Here is a 23,718-nt window from a genome sequence, read left to right as displayed (position 1 = left end):
ACATTTACCTTCACTTCACTAAGATTTGGACATTCCCTTTTCAAATTTTCCATGTCTAATGGGTACTGAAAACGAATCTCTTCAGGGAAATATGTGACTGAAAAGGCAACTAGATGTCTCTGAAGTTATACAAGCTGCAGTGGGAAGTACTGTGTGACACTGAGCTAGCTTTTCAAAGAAATTTTGTGGCTGAAGAGGGAAAAAGGCTCCCCTAAAAAATCCACGTGATGTTCAAGCAAATTAGGTACTTGTTAACTGCTAATTTTAACTAAAAGTTAAGGACCTGGTAAGGTTTTTGAGTGGCCTTCAGCAGTTTAAGTACCTACTTTTTTCTTTGGTTCCCAAAATACATTTGGAAAGACAGTCAAAAATAGATGGCACCATGCTGAGAGGTGGAACCAGAAATGGAATTTTGTGTAATGTGATAATTCAAATGTCTACAAGGTAGACTTGCTGTGTGAGAAAAATACATTTTAAAGGGTTGTACATATGTTGAAAAAAAATATTATCTGAAGTCATTCTGCATCTGTGTTTGGGAGTAATTATTCTTGTGTTCAATTGCACAAAAGATGACAGGGAAAGTTTCTAATGGAAATTTGGGCCTTTTTAGTCCTTCAGGAGGTGGAACCAGACTGTTCACAGGTTATTTTGCTAGGGAACTCTGATGTTCTACTTCTTTTCTGTTTGGCTGGATAGGGAGTGAATCATCTGTTTCTGCATCATTTAGGAGAGTGTGAAATCTCGTGTGCAGTTCTTGTTTGTCTGGCTCCTGAGTCAGCCCCCGTGTCTCAGATTGGTTGAAGCCAATCTCAGGCGAAGTTGGGATGATGTGTTAGTGCTGCAAAGTGTTGTGAAAGTCTGTTCTGTGCTTTTGGCTCACTTTTTTTAGGTATAATAAGTTTAAAACTCTCAAGTAATTCTTTCAGAGTTAGAATTTATCACCAGTTCCTAAGAACTGAGAACTGAGAGAGTATCTGTGTTTATAGCTGAAATAATGGAACACGTGTTGGAATAAGGTGTGGTGATGACTGGTGCTTTCCAGCTAGTGCTACTTTAGACCATATGTTGCCCTTAAGGATTGTCTTGAGCAATTAATTGTCTCTGAGGAACATTGGCATCAGTGTTAGAATGGAGAGACTTCATTACAATGAACTACATTGTTGTACCCAAAGCTGAGTGTTTGGAGGAGCTGCTTGGTACTGTGAGTAAGTTCTTTCTGTGTTGCTGTAACATATATAAAATGGCACTTTTCTCTCATTTTTCTCTACAAAAATAACCTTGGAAATGTCAGCATCAAGAATGGCAACATGTTTCTTGACAGGATGAGTGAAAGATCACACAGTAATTTCACAGAAGTACTATTGAATTGTGTTAACTTCCTCTGCATGCCCTTAGCATGCCCAGCTGGAGAGAAGTGTTGGAAATTGCAATGGTTATGGATGATAAGCATCAGTGTCTTGGTAAGAAAATATAACTTGAATCATGCTGATTTCAAATTAGGGAAGGGGAACAAGGAACTACTGTGAGTCTTGTTGCACTTGATTGAATGTTAAATTTCAGTGAGCTCTTCCTATATGCTGTGGTTCTAAACCCCACCAAATTATAATGGTGACTGCATTGCAATATAAACATTTCCTTTTTGTAGTAAATCCACTGACTTGCACTAGAGAAAAACTTGGTGGGAACATGAGGATGGAGAGGAACTTTTCAGTTGAAGTGTACCTTCAAATTTCGGTGTACAATTTTGCATTAGATTGTCACCACTTATGTTTCTGCTGTGCACTTCTGTACTGTTGCTTTGAGTAGCTGCAAGGGGTGGTGAAAGAAAGGCCAGTCACACAGTTTCAGGAAAGCTCTGAAGTGAGGCTAAATGCATTTTTAAGGACTGCCTATCTTTGCAGTATACTGCTGATAATCATGTTGTGTTTTTCTGCACATGCACAAACAAGTTTTAAATGTTAGCTACTCTATAATGCTTATGGACCCATAAATAACTGCTCATGCTTCTGCTCCAATCTTGAACTGACAAATAGCTGAACATTTAAATAAAATATTTTAAATTCGGAATGCTCTTGTGACAATATTGACCTTTTAATTTGCTCAGTGTTAGAACAGTGGTGTACCACAAGACAAATGGTCTCTTGTTATGTAAATAAGTGTTGAGTCAATAACCAGAGATTGCTTCCTATCCTTCTTTCCTCCCTTTCTTTAATAACAATGTTGCCATTAAAAGAGAGAATTTTATTTTGCCTCCATAGTGCAGAAACTTAATTGTCAGGCAGTCTTATTGAAGGGTTTGGTGAAAAACTGAAATGCCATTTCACTGAAGTGTTCAGTGTGGATACTTATTATTTGCTATTAATATAGAGAAAGTGCTTGCCCTGGTAATAAAATACATGGTTCTGAAGGGACTCTACTTTTGTGAGCAGTTTTGTGAGACAGGACTAAATTATTTAAATAAACATTTGCTTTGAGGCTAAAAAACCTCCTTAAAATAGAAATTGCTGTACCACACAGGTAATAATCCAAGACAAATGTGCTACTGATAGAGGACGAAAGGACTAATAGCTGTGAATCTGTTCTGTGATTACAGATGAGGCTGTCCAAAAAAGAACATAACTCAATGTGATACATACTAGGAAGTTTTATGAATGTTGTAATGGTGAACTCTTGCTTTTTACTGTCAAGCTTCACACAGTAGAGCCAACCAAATGATAGACATTGATGGAAGTGGATGGATCCTGTGGGGCACATCAGTCATGCCATGCCAGGATACTGCTATGCTCCACTGCTCAGTCCCATGGGAGACTCACTGGGAATCTGATGCAGCTTCTTGTTATGAGGGATTTGCCATTCAGTCCATACTTATTTTACAATGAAACTGTTACTGAAAGCAACTCTTTCCCATCTTTTGGACTGTTGCATAAACATCGACTGTAACCCTAACTCTTATTTCAGTTCTGGTTTCTACAGCTTAGAATGTAAGAGTTGCTCTTCGCTCATGTATCTCCATGGAGTATTTCATGGTGTGGACTGAAATGAGAACACTGTGATAATCTGATGTTTTTAAAAGCCTCTAGGAAGGAAAACAGTCAAGTTTATACACTAGAAAGGGAAAAGAAAGGAGCTTTAATTGGCTGGGGCTCTGAGCAACCTGGTCTAGTGAAAGGTGTCCCTGTCCATGGCAGGGAGGTTGGAATGAGATGGACTTTAAAGTCCCTTCCAATCCAAACCATTCTATGACTCTGATAATTCTGTCCCTGATCCTTTGCATTTGCAGAGATATGATGATTTTTGAATCCTACTGAAACCTCTTTCATGTTGTGCTCAGTGAAAGCCTTATTTCTTAGTCACTGTGTGTTCTAAGCACACGATCTGAATTAACCCTTTGTTTGTTTAATTCTCTGCACCTTCAGCATAATAAGCAGGCTGCTCATAGCTGTATTACACACTGCTGCTTCTTTCACAGTAAGCTTGGCCATCCTGAACTTTCAGGCTCCGAATTTTTCTCTGTTGCATCGTGTTTGCTAAAACCATGGTCATCTCTCTCTACTTCTTCTCTAAACCCGCAATTTCATATGCACAACATGCCTTCATGTGTTGTAAAAACAGCAGATTTGTATTCCTTTTCTGTGTGCCCCTCACTTGAAAGGCCACAGAACTGTAAAATGTGGCAGTGAGCTCCCCCAAGATCATACCCACCTCGAAAAGCCCAAATGGTGGGAACTGAGGTAAAATAATCAGGCTTGTGGAACACATCAGCCTGTACTCTTCAGCTTTTTTCACCTAGACTTTCTGGATTGAGCATAGTAGCAAGACTGGATCTCTTAGACATGGTGAAATGCCCCTTTTTGCCTTTCTATTCACACTGCTTCTGTAGGCACTGGTCTTTCCTTACAAAATAGAAAATGCCCATTATCTGAAGATAATGAAGTTCTGCAGAGATACAGAGTTGGTATTGCCAAACCGTAGCTGAAATTCTGTGGAAGATCAAGAAAATCAATATCAAGTTTGATTCCTGAGTAGCAAGCAAATTTGGATATGAATTCACTGTGAAGGTCTTGGTTACTAAGTAGTTATGAAAGTAGTCAGGGAGGCAGATGTTTGTCAAGTTATTGTTGAATATTATACATTCAGTAAGCATCTATTTTATGGAGAAAGTTTTAAATTACATTTTATGATAACAGGTTGTTAAAGGCTCATGGAAACAGCATGGTTAATTTTACACACATTAATTGGAAAGCATCGTCGTGGAAGAAATGAACGAACATAATTTCCTTTTCCAAGGAAAAGGGTTGCTGCAGTAGAGATAAGAGGTTACAATTATAATGACAAGCAATTGAGATGATTTGAAGTGAATATATTCGAAGTTAAATATTTCTGAAGTTTCTGTATTTTACATCCATGAGCTGTGGAAGTACTTTGTGAGCTTGCCTTTTCTCCATAATTAGCAGCAGGTTACACTGCTTCTGCTTGATAAGCCACTAGTTATTAGTATGGTGCTAAATTTGCCCTTGTACTAGATGACCCAAAAGGGAAAAGCTGTCTGATTACAATAATAATAGCTTTTAACAATTGGATTTACTTAGCTAGATGTTAATTGATCCACTTACAACCTTCCACAAAAAGTTTGTGAATGTTACACAAGACTGGAGAGAGCTGCAGGCAAAAATTAGAAGACAGCTGGTGAATTAAGGGTTATGAACTGCCAAGTTCTATTGAAGGAAAACTACATTTCAAAAAAGCTCTCAGTCAGTGCTGAACATTAAAAAAAAATCATGCCAAGTTTAACTGGGGATACTGGTGTGAACCATCACTTCATTACAGTTACTTGTTTGTTCTCTTGCTCTCCTTGGGGCTGAAGAGTGGAAAGATACCTGGACAGTGTCCACGATTATGAAATCAATAATTAAAAACTTGAAGGAAAAAAGTTTTGTGTCCAATAATCTTTCAAGAAAAACAAATTACTGATGCACTGAAATTTGGCAACTGGGATATCCTCAACCTTGCGTAAGATGATAAATAGCATTTTAAATAAAAAACTATTTGCAATCTTACTTAAGCAGAGAAGCATTTTAGCCAAAGATCCACAGGTTTCTGATTCTTTTCCTTCCCTACAACCTTTCTATCTTATTTAATTATAACCACATTTGACCTGTCCCACTCCAAGTACTAGAAAACTTAATCCCCATGAACTGGTGTTCTGTATGTTGGTCAGCAGGGATATCCATTTAGATATGGGCATATCCATTATGCCCACAGCTGGATGGGCAATACACTCTTTCAGGAGAGAAAAGCAGCTTATGCATGCACCTGGTTGATCAGACTCAAGTATATTTCCCAGAGACTTCTTTAGGCATAAGTATTGCCAAGAAAAAAAAAAATTGCAGGGGAACTTAAACAATTTCACTACATGTCTGTAATTCTGAGTAGTACCATCCACAGCTGTTGCAACAGTAACACAAGAATTTATATGGAGAGGGAGCATTGTTCACCTGTTTGTCACATGGGGATGCTCAAATCTTCATGGATAATACCTTCTGTGCACATTCTGAAGCAGAGCAAACCCCAAAACTTCAGAAAATTGAATTAGATGTCCATTACAGCACATCTGGTGCTACACTCACAATATACAGTGGGTACTATTGAATTGAATAGTACTGTTGAAAGACCATAGTTCAGAAGGTTTATCATTCCTGTTCTGCTAACTTTAGACTTTACAAGGTCTGCTTATGAACACCCTTTTCTTCACGTTGTGTCCCTGCCCATGGCAGGGAGGTTGGAACTACCTGATCTGTCAGGTCCCTTTCAACCCACACCATTCTATGTGCCTATAATTCTCTATTAGATCAGGCTCCCAGCTTTTTAAAAAGAATTAATAACTGCATATTTGAAACCAGTCTCTGGTTAGTAGAGAATGGCAGCATTTGTTTCCAATTACATGTTTAAAATGTGTCAGTCAGCAATGAGTCCCCAAGGATGGCAAAAGCAGGGCTAAGCACAGGAGTTGCAGCAGAGAGGGAAAGGGACGTTCTCACTTCAGAGCAGACTCTGCTATAGCGATTTTCCCACTGACTGAGTCCCTGAAAGTGGCTGATTACAGCTGGTACAGGAGACACCTGGAATTCTGTGTTACATGCTAAAGCTCTGATCCAGCCAGGCACCCTGTATTCTTTCTGAATTTGATGTGAAGTAGTGGTGCTCATTGTATATCCAATATGTTGATGGACTGAAAATCTGACAGTATAGTTTGCAAATTATTATTCTCACTAATGTTTAAATCAGTGTTCTTATTTAAACTACCAGGCCACGGCTTTGCTCTGCTCAGTCTGCATGAGAACATGAGGGCTATTACAGGGCTTAAAAACCCCTGCAAATGACACTGTATGAAGAAATGCTGGTCTTATCTTCTGTGTGGTGTGTGTACAATTATAGATAATTTCTAGCAATTATCTTAGTTTCTCCAGAACAAGGGGAAAAAAAAAAAAAAAAAAAAGAAGCATGGGCAGATATCAGCTAAAGTCTTTAGAAAACAATTGCCCCTTAGCCGTGCTTCAGCAAGTTCTGTTTTTCCAGAGTATTTATCCAAACCTTTACTCATTTTGAGAAATCAGATTGTTATTTTTGATGGAACACTTCCAGTGCAACTCCACTGGAGCTAATGGTAACATTCTCACTAGCTTCAGAGAATACAGGATTTAAGTGCAAGCTGCATCCTACAGTTTTCATTTTCTTCCCTAAATTGCAGTTCAGCATTTGAAAACAAGATGACCTAGAGGTCCCTTGCTAAGGCTCTGAAAGGGTGATGTCTGTTGAGAGCAAAATAATAGCTTACAAGGTCTTAAAGTCCAGCATCTTGTTTTACACCTAACAGTCCTTTTGTTGTAGTCAAGAATTATGGTATGCACACATTTATAGTGTTTAGCATCTTTAATTGGCATTTCTAAAAACGGTTTTATTTGCAGTCATTTTTTCCCAAGTTATTTCCTAAAAATATTTTATTCTAATGATGCTGTTCTAATGTGATCTTCATTTCTTTGTTTGCTCTTGTCACTAATGATGTTCAGTACTAGCATTTGGAGATTTGGTGGCAAGTCTGTAAATTCTACTGTTCTTCACTCCTGTGTCAGCTCACTAGGCTCACTGTACCTTCTTGAAGACCTGCTTACACGTGACTCCACACACTCTTATTTCCTAGGAAGAAAAAATAATTTAAAAATACAACTTTTACTTAGGATGCAAACATTATAGATTCATGTATATGTCCAGTTGAATTTGAATCCACAATTTCCTATTAAATTAGATTGGGAGGCTTGTATGTATTTTAGCCTATTTTTCATCCTAAAAGAAACCATCTGGTTTGGGCTTCTTTTCTGCTAAAAGGTGGAGTAAGGGAAGTTATTTTGGGATCTCAGCTCTTGAAGGCTCAAATATATTCCTGGTGCATTATTCTGTATTTGCAGTGTATGCAGCTGCTTAAGTCTTTGAAATGGGCATTCTCTATTTTGGACACATAAAGACGTGGGGATGGATTTGCCTCACCAGTTCTGAACCTGGGTGTTGATGACTGGTAGCTCAAGCCTACAAAAGCAGAAATCAGGGTCCACTTTATCAACAAGGAGATCATGGCTACAAAAGGACAGGTTACTGTGACAGAAGATTTGATCCAGGGCTATCAAAGAGCACAGCAGTGAGGTTTGACTGAGCCTGACCATACTGGATGCCTGATGCTGTTCCTTGTGTTCCTTAAGAGCTTTACAAACTCCCCCTTGCTAATCACTGGATCACTGGGAGCTGGGCATAAGCAGGGGCAATGATTACATCTTGGGCTCGGATTTGTGAGGCTGCTGCTGTTTGCCTGTTCACCCATCTCCCTTACTCAAACTCCTTCAGTTTGACCTAAGAAGTGCACACAGATATGTGCATGTGGCAACTGGGTTAGGTGCAAGAAAAAATAGTGTGGAAGCTCTTAAGGAACATAAAGACAAAGGTTGTGTATGACCTAGCAGAAGGGATGCCCTTTCCAGTTCAAGATGAGACTTTAATAAAGCTGCCAGAATATTTACAGGAAGTTATGCACATTTGTTGTGGGGGACTGACAAAATGACCTTAAAAAACCTTTCACTAGATCAAGAACATTATTGACATATGGTGCTAGAACCCAGTATGAGAAAGTGCTTCATGCTGAATTGGTGGAACAAGCAGACTGATCCAGTGACTTTAGGTAGGACCTGTTTTTTTCAGTGCTGCAGAGGTAACCCAGAAGAAGGAGTGTGCAGTAAGGGCTGAGAGATCTGCTGACAGTGACAAAAACTACGGAGCAGAAGCAATCAATACAATAGAAAAGGGCAATAAAACTCAGAAGGAAATAGGGAATGGTCAGATAAGTCACTCACATAAAATAAAATCTAAAAAGAACTACAAAGTACAGAACATAGAATGAAGTGAAGAAAATAGGAAGCGATAAACTACTAAAGGATGTAGTCCTACTCTCTGCAGAACTGTGAAAAGAATAAATTAACATTTGGCTCATTGTGTAAAGTTCAATGGGATCATAAAGCTCTTGAAGTATCAGGTTTTCAGAGGTAACTGCTCATTGTATCAAAGCACTCTCAAAAGTACAGGACTTGGTAATCTTAGCTGATCAAAAATAAGATACTAAATGGGACTCTTTACTGTACTTTTAATGGAGAGAGTTGCATTAAGAAGGATTAGAGAAATAAAGAGAACATCTTTTGCAGTTTGTCAAATACAAGAAATGAGAAAATTGAAATATTGAGGAGTGGACTCTAAAATACTTGGTTACTTCCTTTGCATGAGTTAATTTTGTACTGACTTCTGTGTACACGGGAGACAGACTGTGATAAATTGTCCAAGTGCCAATGAGTGAATGCATGATCTGGAAGGTATGATCCAGAATTCTTCCTAGCATTCTGAAAAGTAGCATCAGAGCAGTCAGATTACCCCAGTACCTAAACTGGTACTAGACATGTGCATTTGAGCAACTGAATCTGAATTTCTGACTTATAAAATCAATCTCCTCACAGGGACAAGTATAGACAGTGGTCTGGGCAGGAGGTCCATGGCCAGGTTGTGTGGCTAGAGCAGGAATCAGAGTAAGGATAGCAGAAATTGGGGCTAAACGAACTGGTGTTGGGGACAGAAGATGGGAAGAGATAATGCCTGGGAGCTGGCCAGGGACAGAAACCAGGGTGCTGATCCAGAGAAATCCAAGAGCAACTGGAGCTATTGTTTCTATGTGCAGATGAATGCACAGATGTGTATGACTGAGGGCAGCAAGGTGTAAGCTGAACTTCTAGGTCAGGCATTGTAATGGGTAATTGAGAGCTGTTTGCCAGCAGAGAATCTGGAAGGGCAGATGCTTCGTGTCATGACACTGCCTGTGTGCAGCTGGGAGGCAGAATGGAAATACTGAAATGTGCTTCATGGAGGGAGTGTGTATGCACAGGAAATTCTGGCATCTCCTTTTTATTACTTCCTCCCCCACTTCAGGTGAGCCCATGGCCTCAGCTATAAAGTCATCACTTAGAGAGCAACTTTCTCCCTACCTCTGCTATATCAAGTCCAGATGGTGAGATCTGTCACATTCCCTTCCTAAACTGGATTCTAGGACTTACTGAAAATTATGTTTAGTAGTAAGGGGTTTGGGGTACTTCTGCAAAGATTTCGTAACTCTGCTTCTGATTTCAACATTTAGAGGATATCCATTTAGAGTGCTGAATGCTAATAGCACTGCACAGTGAACAGAAATGGAGGTTGGAGTTTATTATCTCAGCAGGAAGACTGCCTTTTACCCCCACTGATGAGAGAGTGAGAATGCTATAAAGAGCTATAGGACAAAAGAAAAGGCATCTTCTTTCAGGTCCTGTTAATTTAGAAAGATAAAAATGATGATCTGAAAAAACACCCATTTCAAAAACTTAATTGCTGTTTTAGTTCTCTAGGCTATAATGTAGTGTGGCCTGTAATTATTTTAAAAGAACAATGGTGCATTTTCCCCTTATTGTTAGGTGCTCAGTTCCACAGATCCCATACTGAGTATTTTACTGACTGTGTGAGGGACATTCTGTTAAATGTCTTCCTCGTGTGAACATTTCAGCCTGGTGTGTCTGGACACACACTGAACACAGAAAGAGCACTGCTTTGAAATTGTCAGTCTTTGAAAGGGACATAGAAGCATAATGGCTCCAAATGAAATTGTTGCTTTAGAAACAAATCAAATGCTGCACCAATACATAATTATGTCAAAGGAAGCCAAAATAACATAGCACATCCCCTGCCGTGTTATATCTAACCATTTTAATAGGGTGGCATTCAAAACCTCTTACACCATCTTACCAGGTGCATTTCATCTCCTTCAATCCACTGGGTCCAACCACGGCCTTCTTTCTCTCCATTCTGTACACAGAGCAGCTTATCTCCATCCCAAGACACGGTGGTCTAACAAAACACACATGTTTGGTATTAGTGTAGTATTCTCTGATACTATGATTAGTTCCCGTGAAGCAAAACTTATCTCTAATGATTAGCGTATCTCATAAAAAGAATGACTGTAGAGTGTTGTAACACTTAGGATAATTACAAAAGAAATGAGCTCGAACAGAAAGTTGCTGCCCAACTGCCTGCCAAAAACTGGAAGGATGAGATAAAGCAAGAAAAACTATCATCAAAAGCATTCTATAAGAACAAACTCCACTCTCCCTGCTGAAAAATACAGCAGGAGAAGGGCTCTGCAGCCTAACACTGTATTTGCAAAAGGACCTGAAAACTTAAGATCCAGATTGGCTTTTTCCACCCTAAGAATGCCCAGCTGCTCTACCTGAAAAACATTCCCACTTACTGGCACTGGGGATGAACAAAGCTTTAAAACACTGAGCTGGTTTTTCCTCATGTCTTAATCTGCCTTCCTTCATTGAGCAGAGTGGTTTGAAAATATCAGCAAACTGGTGACTTTGCCAGCATCCTGCTTTTTTCAATGAAGGCTGGGGAACTCCTTGAGACAGCACTGGCACACTAAGTGCAAGAGTCAGGTGCTACAGCATTCAACACAGCACTTTTGTGAATATTGGTGCTGTCCTGAGTAGTTCAGTAAAAACTGATACATTAAACTCCTTAAATGTCTGACAGCGCATCCTACAGCTTGTTAGTCTGGTTAGCATTTATTGACAAATTTGCCTTTCACATCTCCCTAAGTTAAAGAGAAGGAATGCTCTGTAAAATATTTAGAGGGAAGAGCAGTGACAAGCTGTACTCCATGAGGATAGTTTAACATTAATATTAGCACATGGCTTTTAAATCAGCTTGTTTGAAGGGACTCTGAGGACTAAATATGGAATTACTGTCTACCTTGTAAAAGTCTTCAGCCACTGTTTGCATGAGTAGTCAGATATAGAGAGATGATGAATTCTGATCTGTCATTAAAGGACATTTACTTCATCCATCCTGTGTAGTTTCTAAGAGAAGAAGTCAGCTTACATTTTTCCTTCCAGGAATTAAAACCAGTTCAACACACAAGAACTATGCACTCCAATTTATTTAATCTGTGTAAGTCACAAACAATTAATTCTTAAATAATAACCACGATAGCCACTATCTTTGAATGAGTGCAGCCAGCAGCCTCCTCCCATGGGAAGCTTTAGACTAAACAAGCATGGAAAATGAATGACTACAAAGAGTGCCAGGATAGATAATCACAGGCAAGGCAATGGTATTGATCTCATACAGTCTGTTTGCACCACATGGGGTCTTTGAAAGACAAACTCACATGTCCTTGCTAAAAATCTCTCCAATTTAGAAAATGCATTCACAAATTCTTCAGTTATCTTTTGTAAAGTGATATATTTAAACCAAGTAGTAGATAACATTTTATGAAACCCTATCCTTTTAATGCAAAAAAAAAACCCCAAAAAAGCCAATGCAGGAAGGACAACATATTTGGGCAAAGCTATAGTTAATATGGTCACCATAACGAAATCCTCTCCCATATCTGAATCTGCAGAGATTCACTTAAGAGACAGAAGATAACAAATAACAGGAATCAAAGTGAAAAATGTTTAATTTATAAGTGATCATATCTATGAATTTCTGATTCTAAAAAAATAATATAACAGAAGATGAATGATGACTTGTAGATACTGTAGAATGAAGCATTTGTATGTGCAGCTTTGCTTAGTAACTGCAATTGTTTGTATCCATTGAGTACTAGCTCAGCATAGTTTAATCATTACTCTAGCTTAATAGTGAAATTTTGTGGGTTTATATGTGAATTCAGAGGCAGTATAACATGATACTGTAAGATCCAACTTTATTAGTCCTATTAATGTTCAAAGTCAGTTGTGAATGTTATTACACTTGATAATATTCACTGACTGAGTACACTTGGGGGAAATAGAGAAATATTTGTAGCAGCACAAGGAAATGTTAACTTTTTAGCCTCCAAGGGTGATTGAAATTGTTTCATCTCAGAAAGCAACTCACTTTCTTCTCAGGATTTGTTGTTTTTCCAGTCAAGATTAGATATTGCTTTTTGCAATTTGGTGATAACCACGAAGAGTCTAAACCCACAGACCATTAACCAAGCATTTATCAGACAATGTTCTCAGATATCCTCTGCCTTCCCTTTGAGAAATACTAATAGTGAGGGGATACGAGTATACCATACAATTTCTGATTTCTTTGGGTAGCTATTTTGCTCTGAAGGTTATAAAGGGCAGAATATACTGCAAGAGAACATAATGTCATTTTCTTTGTTAGCAGGAGCAATCACTTTATGACAGTAAGATTAATCACTGGCATCTGTGTCTTTTGTTTCTTTAGGTCGAACTGTAATGTCTCAATGTCTCATTTATTAAACTAATACACAATCTATAAAATTATCTTTTAACTCAGACTGAAACACGTTATTCCAGGCCAAATATCTCTACTGAGACACACAGTTAGTGTTAGTTGAGGCTGGTGTTGCTATGGCTGTTAATGTGCACTGGCTGCTGCTAACAGTCCACCCTCTACCACACCTAAACCAGAGCAATGCTTGCTTTACAACATTCCCAAAAAGATTTGAATTAGAACATAAAAATAATACTGAAAAAATACTGTAGGGCAAACAGTGCATATATAATCTCTCTTGCTGTATCTAAGAGCAAGGATTTATTTTTAAAGACTGGATCAGGATATTGCCATGGTATAATCAGGAGCCAAGCACTTGATTAGACTGCTAAGGCAGCTCTGTAAGACCCTTTGGTTCCTGCTGCTTTCCTCCCTGGCACACACAACCAAGATAAAGAAACACTTCACCTTTTACATAAAGCTACTTTTCTTAGAAAAGTATGCCTTTGCAATTAACCTTGTTTGCCCCCACTTTGATAATAGCATTACCTAAGGTTTGCCTGATCACAGAGGCCAAGCTACTGTCACCTCCCAGAATGACTGAAAATCTTTGCCAGGGTTTGGTGGACACAGCAGGCCTGGGCAGACAGCTCCTATTCTTGATCCTCTTCCACAAGAGGAGGAGAGCTAGGCAAACTCAGAGGACACTGGAAAGTTGCAGTTGCCAGTAACAGAACCAACTACCTTAAAATGGAGTATTTCTCTAAAGCTGAAGACTCCTGCCTTTTTGAGCATCTTCTACTACTTGCATAATAAATGGAAGACATGGTTTATTCCTTTCAACTACATAGTACCTAATCTAGTTCATCATAAGCAAGCTGAAATCTTGCTTTCTTACTACCTGATCATACTTAAACCTAAGATGAACACTTCCTAGGTCAAGTGCAGGTAATTCTGTAGGTAACTTCAACAGAGAATGGTGATGAGTTCAAGTAGTCAACAGTGCTATTTAATAATGCTTCAGGAACATGAGAAAAGGTAATGGGATGAGGTAAAACCCAGGGAGTTTTGCCTCAATTTAACTCTTCTCAAAAAATCCAACCACCAATATTACACATTTTTCAGATTGTATACACTTCATTCTTGACGTGTAAAATTAGAGAATGGGGCTCCTCTGGGAAGTGAAAAAGCCTTTGAAGTCTGAGAACAAAAAAAATGTTCAAATTTTCTTTAGTTTTGTGGTATGGGTTCTGTAGTCTTTCACTTTTCACGTACTTTGATATTATCCTTTTATTACTTGGGCATCCACATACTTTTTTTAGTAATTTAATCTCTTTGTGTTATGAAAATTTAAATTCATATGCATAGTACCATCTGAATTTTCCTGAATATTAAAGCTGGAAGAAATGATAATTAAAGTATTCTCATTACTGTTTCCAGTTATGAGACAAGGTAGATGTAATAAATGAAATATTTAGTAAGCACCCAACAAATTATTGACTACATATTTGCTTTTACTTTAGTAGCAGTAACTGTGATGAAATCTTGCACAATTTCAGCTTCCAGTGGCAAATCCTACTGACCCAAAGCCAGAGATAGTGACTTTTGTAATTTACTGAAATAGTCATCAAGCATTTTATCAGAGTACTTTGCATTTCCCAGTAAGGTCTAAGTGCAAAGACATTTGGTGCTGGCTCTGCACAATGTTTCTCATTGCTGTATTGGCTGTTCCTGTGTGCCTGCTTGGGTCAGGTGCTCAGCAGTTGGAGGTACAGAATTTATTTTACAAATAAATGAAAGAAAATAACTTTTTTCAAAGTAGTTCGTGAACATTTTTTGTAAATGCCACATAGATTTTTGACACATTGCCTTTACAAGTATGAATTGCAGCTCCCACCTTTCATCAGAAATACGTTATTGATTTCCTATCTGTAGGAGAAACACAGCAGTACCAGTTCTATTTTTCTCCTGCTTCCCTCAGAGTGTTGTCTCTATATATGGAGCACCAAATGACTGCAAAGCTAGGAGTGCACAACACACTCCCTGCTCCATCTCAATCCAGTCATTCCCTGCTTGGGAGAATGACATGCCATTTTACAACTACAATTATGATCTAAGAAGGATTAAAAAATAGAAATTCATTTTTTTGGTCAGATGAAACAGAAAAATCCAATTTGAGCTGTGTCTTGTACATAATACCAAAGAAAATATCCTAGAACTTTTGGCCGAACACAGCAATATATCCAACAAGGTATTAACAGCTTCTCAAGATAAACTATTTCATCTGTACTGAGTATCACAGTGATATAAAAACCTCTTGTAAGGAGTTTTTTGGGAAAAAAAAAGAAGTGCTGATAGAATAAATTAATGTTGATGTCACAGATAAAGTCCAGTGTTGCTTTGAAGGGGAATTCTGTAAGGTGGTCACTCCCTATGGCCTCTGTGCTCCCAGGGGGGTACAGCCATGGCAGCTTTGTCACCTCTCCACCCTGCAACCTTTTATCTCATCACATCTGCATCTGGAAGTTCAGTGACAGAGAGAAACTCCTGAGAAACAACAACAAACACAACAGAGCAATTGTTGGCTGGATTCCTGGGCTTTATCTGCAGATCCTGCTGCTGGACAAAGGCTGAACCTATTGAGCCACGCTGTAGCTCGGTCATGGCAAAGACTTCTTTGCTTCTATCATTGTCAGCATCTCCAATGGTAGCACTGCTAGAAGAGAGGCTTAGGACTGGAGTGAAAAATTTTAGATGAAAAATAAGCTGTTGTCAGATAGGATCAAATCTTAAATGTTCAATTTCTTTATTTTGAGTCCTTGCTTCTAAGAGCAACAGAAGAAAGCAAAGACCAGAGATATGTTCCAGGGAGTAGGAAAGTAAATGTGCAAAAGCTCCAGGCTATGCAGCTGGCAATATGTGGGAAGAGGAGGAGAATCAATATTTTAGACAGTGCATATTGTTTTATTTCTTAGGAATGGTGGATTTTTTTTCTCACTGAAATAAAATTGTATACAAATAATACAAAAATAGGAAAGCTTGTATATATCCCATGCCAGGAAAAAAAAAAGCAAAACCCATCACATTCAATTCACTCTGTACAAAGATCAGAATCGATTCTAAGACACTTACTGTTTAAATTAATGGGTATAACTGATTTATCCCTTGTGTAATTTTAGCAAGATGCAATTGTACATAACACTAATGGTTTGTCATTCAAAATTCGATTTGTTAAGTCTGGTTCTCAGCTTTTCAGCTGATTCTTTCTGACTGCCCTTTCTGCATTTTTAACTCTCAGAGCTTTTTAGAGTTCACAAAAAGATGAAATGCTAAACCTACTAAAAGCCACTTTCCCTACAGAGCTTCAGTATGCTAGCAGTTTTGTGAATAACTAGCTCAAAAGCTTCTCATCAGTCTCGTGGTTTAGACAGAATCCAGCACCGCAAAATGTGAAGTTTATGACATCTTAAATTATACAGTAAAAGATTAAAATAATCTCATTTGCTATCACCGTGCAAATGTGCTGAGCACATCACTTACAGGTAATAACAGTAATGCCAAAGGAGCAAGCAGGGTGAAACAAGGCAGGAAAAAGGAAACTGCTCCTCCTCACTGAGGCACAGAGACAGAACAGGCCAGAGTCCATTCTGAGAGAGCCTGAGACAGACCCAGGATGGACTTTTGCTCTCTGGAGCCTCGAAGGGGCTAACTGGAGGACTTTTCTTCCTCACTTGTTGAGCAGAGTTTGTAAAAGATCAGAAATACCAACAGAAAGCTATCATAAAGTCTACCTCTTTTAAATTACATCTCCCTCCCCCCAAAATAAAAATATCAGTGGTTATGCCAATGAGGACCATGGGAAATTACAGTGCTGCAGAGAAACAGCAGGCACTAAATCTGAGAGAAGAGCAGCTCCAGCAACAGTGATTCTAGAACAATGCCTGTTCCACCAAAGCATATGAAAAAATACTTACAAGCCAAAAGGGACAGCACTGGAAGAGTAAAGAATTAAAAGAGCTAAATCGGAGGGACTGAGTAAAGATATATTGCTGACCTTGCATCTTACTAGACAGGCACAATTTATTTTGAATCTTCTCACCCTGTGGGAGATGGCTCCTGCAATTCCATGTACTGAAATGCTGTTTGTTGGTGTTTTTCTGGCAGCAAGGTCTTAATCCCCAAACCTGCTCTGCACTAGATTAACAGCTGTGAATTCCATTTGTGTAACAGAGCAATTTGCCTAAATAGTTAAATAAGCTTCACGAGCCATGTGATTTTGTAACAGGGCTTTATTCTGACCTTGCAGTGGTATAAATCAAATTATATCCAGAACAACTAACTCCATTGCATTTTTCCTGAATACAAACTTGAGAGGAATCAGTGTCACATTAGGCAAGTTTGTTAATTAAAACAGAGCCATGATCAGTTTTGAACAACTTCTTTCTCTTCAGTAGGATATGGCACATGTAGCAGAAGGGCCAATCAGGTGTCTGTGAATAGTCCAAATGCGGCTGTTTCAAACATTAATTGACTCTATTTTCAGGAACACACTTCCTGAAAATAGAGTAAAATGTATGGTAGATCTGATGAGTCAATTCTACAACTCCCAAATCCTCCTCACCCTACCCCACCCCAGCAAGTCTTACCTATGACTCGAAGTTATATTTGTTCCAATAAAGGAACTCCAAATACTCACTTGATAACTTATTCATGGTTATATTCCACTTGTATTCAGTTTTTGATAACTAAATGGTTAAGATGTATTATTTCCCACATTCAGTTTAAAATTCTTGCAGTTTGCTCTGCTTCCCAGTTCCCTGCCATTGTCATTTCATTTCCTGCTTCAATGGAAGAAGAAAATTACTATACCAGAGAGCACAAGGTTCTGAGTTACCAGAGCACCTCTCATATGCTTGAACAAACACTCAGTTATAACTCAACTAACACTGTTTTCAGTTATCCAAGAAATTCTGCTGGTCTATATTTAGAACAAAAACTCTTTCCTGATTTTTTAACACATCACTTGCCCTTAGTCTCTGTAAAAAGAGATTAATTCTGCATAGTGTAAGATAAAGCAATTCCATCTATCAAATGCCTGAACAGCAGAGAATAATTATAATGTAAAAGTTTTCTCTGACTTTAGCAGCAAAATTATTAGAAAAACAAAAATTTTAAGAAAGTAATTTTTCCATGTGAGCTATCCAATTCTCAATCTTTGATTCACTAGATGCAAAGACTTGCAGTGTGAAACTTCAGCCTTTGTTTCAGCATTTTAAGGTTTTTCAGTTAACTTTTTCATAAATTCTTTACTAAGTACTAAGTAAAAAACACTGTGAAGGTACAGAAGGCTTATGTGCCTTGTTCTTATATGCTGGTACATATTTTGCATTGTAGATATTTCAACAGTTTCACTGGTTATTACTGACAGTGAAAAAGGGAAGCACAACTATCTGCTGATGAACAAGATACTTTCAGAGATGGTTTTGTAATAATTGTTATTTCAATAAGGTCTTCCTCTTGCATGCACAGGAAATGTTTTCCACAGTAATGTTTATACACATGAAACAAAGTTTCATACTCAGAGCAATACCTGAGATGCTAAATTAATCACAACTTGAGACTGTACAAATTATCTTTAAAATTGAGGAGATTTCATGATGAGACTGGAGCTTCACTGAGAATTAAGACAGCAGGATCAAAGACTCATTTTGAGAAATACCAAAGCCAGAGCTACCCATTTAACTTTAAATTTCTGTCTCGGTACATTCTCCATCAGATAATATGTTGCCAATTAAAACCGCAAACAAACTCTTCAAAGTAGTAGAAACTTAACAACACCATCTGATTCACACCATGTGAGAAAAAAATGTAACTCAAAATAATGTTCTAAACTTCTTTCTACACCATCTAATGCACACCCTTGAACATCTGCAAAGAATTAATCATGGTCCTGAAGATGTAAACTTTCATTTTACCTTTGTACTTGAAACTGCCAAGCTTTTAGCAACCTGCGTAGTTAAGTATGATTGATCTTGCAGAAAGACATCTTTCACAAAAATTGCCAAGTGAACAGAGAAACTGTAATTTAACTTTTATCTAGGAGATCAGATCCGGAGTGAAAAGCTGGAGGAGCATTGATACCAACTGCTATTTGTGATCTCTCCTTTATGGTCAACTATCCCCATCTTTGATTTTGCAGAGCACAGAAACTGCATCTTTAACTAGCAGGGCTTTAGAGTTTCCAAAGTAGCAAATTTTCACTTCCCAATAGAAACAACACCTTAAAGGACCTGATGTCACCAACTGCTGTTCACTCTATCCCTTCAGAAAACAGTCACCCAAAAACAAGTGCATGCAAGAAAGCCACAGCTGAGGGGCAGAAGAAGGACAAACTGAAACTACTAAGGTTTACACTACTCAATTAACTCACTGATCAGAAAGTTCAGACAGGTTTCCAGGAGTGACCAATGATAAAAGTGAAAAAACCCTAACTGAAAAGGAGGAGAGGGTTTGTACCATCACAGGACTATCAAGTTTGTAATGTTAAAACTTCAACTTACTTTAGAAGTAAGTATCAGCAAAACTTTTTAGCCTTTATTCCTCACAGACAGTATTGATTTGGAATTACTGTAGCTACACTCCACCCTAACCTACTCTAGGATATGTTTTACAACTGAAAGGTGAACACAATTTCAGTGAATTACACACAAGATCTAACCTTTTCACCGTGCTAGTATTATTATAACAGATATGTTAACTCTAGCTAGATGATATATTCTTCATTAAAAGAAAAAACAATCTATACTTCTAGGATGAATTACTTCTAATGTTATTTTTTTCTAGTCTCATGATGATTGCTCTGCTATATAAATTAATGTTTAATGTGTAATTTGTCTTATCCATGTTACTTTGTACTGCTCATACATTGAGCTACTTGGATAAAACTTGCCCAGTGGTCTGCTCAGTCCACAATATAAATAACAATAATTGATTCACAGTCCCTCCCATTACACAGGCTGACTAGTAATGATTAAGCCATTTATGGCATGCAGTTCCACAAGCTCTACACACACTAATAGAACACCAAGAATGATGTTCAACCTTTGCTTTTATGATGGTTTTCTTCGTAACACCACTCAGGGAGTGATCCAGTGTCTCTTATAACCTCCATGACTCTTTTCTCACAAGACTCTTTCTGCACTGTTGGAGCTATTTTGCTGGTTAACAACTTCAAATTTTGCCTGACATTATGGTTATCAGATTTGGACTGAAGTTGACTTCAGAAAGATGGCTTCTTGTACTGTTTTGCCTTTGACAAAACAGAAGTCTCATGTAGAAAGCTTTAATAAGAAAATTGAACTATCATGTGTGATATGTTGCTACAAGGCAAATACAGAACCAGTGGTCAGTGGCCTGAATTGTCCAGCTACAGCTGGAAACCATAAAGAGACATGGAGATCTCAGGATTTTGTGGAATTACATCCCTAAATCATTTTTAAGAAAAAAGCAGTCAGGGTTAGTGATTACCCCTGGTTGTTTGGGTTTTTTTGTTTGTTTGTCTGTTTGTTTGTAACAGGCAAGAAGGTGCTGATACCTTCTGCTTCTAAGGCTGAATAAGCATTTTCTACTAAACAGTAAGTAGATAAATGTTTGAATAACCTTTGAAAGTAGGCTGAACTAGGTTCTACTCCAAATCAAACAGCTGTTGTAGTGACTAAAATTCTCTCTCGTTGGTTTCTTCTTTCTGGTTTAACAGTTTGAATCCTTCCCTATCACTCAATTTAGCAAAACAAGGTAGAGAATTTTGACTTGTTAAAAATAAAGAAATATTAAATCTTACCACGATGTAGAGGATGGTTTAGGTCTCCTTTAGATGGGAGTTTAATGGTATTTAAGTACAGATAATGCTTAGACAGGGACAGTTCTGTGCACACACAAACCTCTTTGGCAGATATTTTGAACATTGCTATCTTTGATGGTAATTTAATCATCTCAGTTTGAAATATTTTCTTGGTTCATAACTGTTCAGTGGATCTGGGCCTCAACACACTGATTAAGAGCATTCCAGGAGTCAGAACCACATGATGCCATTGGGGCACTCTTCTATACACAAATGCACCTGCTCCTCCCTTCTGTGCACTTTGTGTTCTTCACTCTCATCAAACTTGTACCCTCTGTAACAAGGACCACAGAGGGATCAGTTGAGGCACTCAGTAGCCAACCAGTCTTTTTCTCTGGTCATCACAACCTTTCCCTTTCCTACCGTGATCAGAGCAAAAGCAAATACGCATATCTTAAGGTTAGAGAAAAGTATTGGTTTTAAATAGGATTAGCTTTTTAAGAAGGAAAATTTAACAGCTCTCTTTTATGATATTTCTCCTGTAGAGTCCTTCCTGAGATAATTTTCTTTTATTTGTCAACTTCCTCACTGTAGAGTATTGCCAGTGTTATGCTGTCAAACTAATAGGTGAGAACTTACTATTCTCAAGTTTCTCCCCCGTAAATTGATATTCATCAGTCCTAAGTTAATAAACAAAAAGAGCTCATAAGACAGAGCTGTCATAAAACAAAGTCCTCAGTGATTGCTTATTCATTTCAGTAAGATTTGTTCCAGTGGGCTAATTAAGTGTGTGCTCTAATAAATACATCCAGGCAATTCTTAAGTACTTGGCCATTCTTACACAGGGAATAGTGCCTGACCCTGCAATCAGTGGATTTCCTCTGCTGTAACACCTTACTCATTAAAGAGGTTCTGGAAGTGACCCTAGATGTGTTTTTGACTAACAAATATCCCAGTATAAATGAGCACAGCTTCACTGACGTTATTATTCACTGATTGATTAAATTGCTTTGTGCTCCTGATTAAAATTAGCATTCCTTTAATAGAAAGGCATGTTCAAGGTACATCTTGGCAAACTGAGAAGAACAGAAATAATTTTAGGAATAGCCACACAGGATGGTTATAAGCTATGTTCTATGAAAGGCCTTATAGGATCAATATTCCTTTCTGTCCATTGTTACAGTTCTACTTCTTACCATGCACTTGCGATCATCCACCCCAGATAAGTCCTCCTCAAACTCCTTTCCCACATCAAATTCCATGATGTAGTTTCTAAAAGTGCTTAGCGTTTTAATGATCATATGATCCCCGTTCTGAAGGATTTCTTTGTCAGGCTTTAGCAAGTTTGCTATTTTTCTTACAGCAACATTTACATCTGAAAAAGAAAATGAGTTATTTTTATCCCGAAAAGTCTTCCACAAAAAGAAGTTTGTAGCTTTTAGGTAGAACTAAACTGAACAAAGATACAGAAATGTCCAAATTTTTCAAACCAGCCTTCTCATCTGGAAAAAGTCTGTAACCTTATTCTTATAACTTTAATAACTTAATGTTTCAATTTTCTGACAGTGTGAAATCTTAAAAAAATACCATTTGTATTTGACAGTTAATAAGGCCTTCACTATTTCTATAGAAATCCTAAGATAATATCAAACAGAAACACAGAAAATTAATTAAGTACTGTACTGAATCTTTATTAAATATAAAAATTTTACTGCTTTTCAAATTAAAGAGTTTTCTTTTTTACATTTGAAATCTGCTCCTCACCTCTTCAAGCTACGCAGTTTAATCTCTGTTAATGTAAGCTTCGAGGTGGTAAAAAGTAGAGGCTGCTTAAGGCAAAACAATTTTGCTTAAGGCAACTCTTAAACTGCATTTCTGAAAAAAACATTTCTCACAAAAATGACTTATGACTGTACAAGAAAAAATAGATTTGTGTCAAGAATAAGACAGGTGGCATTTATTGATTATTTATTCAACAAGTACGAAGGGAACCTTACCCAATGCTTTCAGATACTCCTCAAAATTGTCATTGCTGACCATTTTCCAGTAGCCATTGAAGTCTGCAGGCATCCCTGCTTCAGGTGATTGTCAAAATCAAAGGCTCAGAGCTGTGGGTTGATTCTGCACCACACAACTCGCTGCCTTTCTTTGTGGCAAGTTTGAACTCTGGTTTCTTTTATCTCTTTTTTAGACCATGTAGCTATGCAAGTCCTTCTAATCCGATTATTGTTGAAGTGCTGCCTTCAAATCCTTCCACAAGGCTGAACTGCTGAGATTTCTAATGACAGCAGGATGACTTGATTTAAAATGAATGAAATATTCACCTTTCATATAACTTCTGCAAGGGAGATCCATTTTAACCACATTACTCTTCATTTTTCATGCCACTCAGGAAAAAAAAATCCCTTTTAAATAGCTTTAGTTTAGGATATTAGCTAAAGCTACACAAGTCCTTATCTTGTGTGTTTTTTGAGGGAAATTCCTCTTTCTTGACTATGTTTCAGCTACTTTATGCCTTCTTTCAAGCAAATAATCACACAGACTCTTTCAGTGAAAGTGTCTGGTATTCCTTTAACTTGTTGCACAAGCTCCTTAACTCTAGAGAACCACCAGTGGAAGCTGTTTGGCCAACTGAGGGCTCAGAAAGGACCACTTAGGTGGAAACTTGAATTAAGAAGCAGTGGTTAGCTCTGTGTATTGACAAATGCTGCATCACTACTGAATGAATGCTTGCACTTAATTTAAGAAACTTGGAAACACCAAAGTAGCACTTTATAGAGTTCTATATTCTTTGAAAGTGTCTTCTGTCAGAAACGAGATACATTGAGTCAGCATAACAGGCAACCAACATAGAAGAGATTTTTCTTGCTAACATTAGAGCCCAAATACTGAGCCTCTCAGATATCTTCATATGGTAAAATGAAAGTCCCTATTGGATAGATTTGCTCTGGGGCCTTGGCAATAACTTGCTCTCATATTAGACTCCGGATCAGTGCAGCAAAGAAACACACTTTAAATGGGTGAATGAGGAC

General features: G+C 37.9%; 1 protein-coding gene across 1 annotated transcript; it reads right to left on the bottom strand.

The window, feature by feature from the left end:
• Positions 1 to 6,911: 6,911 nt before the first annotated feature.
• RBP1 (retinol binding protein 1) lies at positions 6,912 to 23,702 on the bottom strand. Its single transcript, XM_085069693.1, has 4 exons — positions 22,684 to 23,702; positions 21,883 to 22,061; positions 10,360 to 10,461; positions 6,912 to 7,194 (listed from the first exon to the last, which is right to left on the bottom strand). Exons 1-4 carry the CDS (start codon positions 22,754 to 22,756, stop codon positions 7,141 to 7,143), a joined length of 408 nt encoding a protein of 135 aa, XP_084925819.1. The 5' UTR covers positions 22,757 to 23,702; the 3' UTR covers positions 6,912 to 7,140.
• Positions 23,703 to 23,718: the final 16 nt, after the last annotated feature.

The sequence above is a fragment of the Lichenostomus cassidix genome, chromosome 9 (assembly GCF_008360975.1).
Source record: "Lichenostomus cassidix isolate B80296 chromosome 9, HeHo_3.0, whole genome shotgun sequence".
NCBI lineage: Eukaryota > Metazoa > Chordata > Aves > Passeriformes > Meliphagidae > Lichenostomus > Lichenostomus cassidix.
The sequence above is the reverse complement of the archived record's forward strand: the minus strand, read 5'-3'. Positions and strand labels throughout refer to the sequence as shown.

What these genes read in the sequence shown, in the direction of transcription:
- RBP1 (XM_085069693.1), bottom strand. Translation starts at nt 22,756, where the DNA reads ATGCCTGCAGACTTCAATGGCTACTGGAAAATGGTCAGCAATGACAAT. An exon ending in GGAGTATCTGAAAGCATTGG is followed by an intron (nt 22,062 to 22,683) that starts GTAAGGTTCCCT and finishes TTTCTTTTTCAG; the next exon opens with ATGTAAATGTTGCTGTAAGA. An exon ending in TGGATGATCGCAAGTGCATG is followed by an intron (nt 10,462 to 21,882) that starts GTAAGAAGTAGA and finishes GTGTTTTGTTAG; the next exon opens with ACCACCGTGTCTTGGGATGG.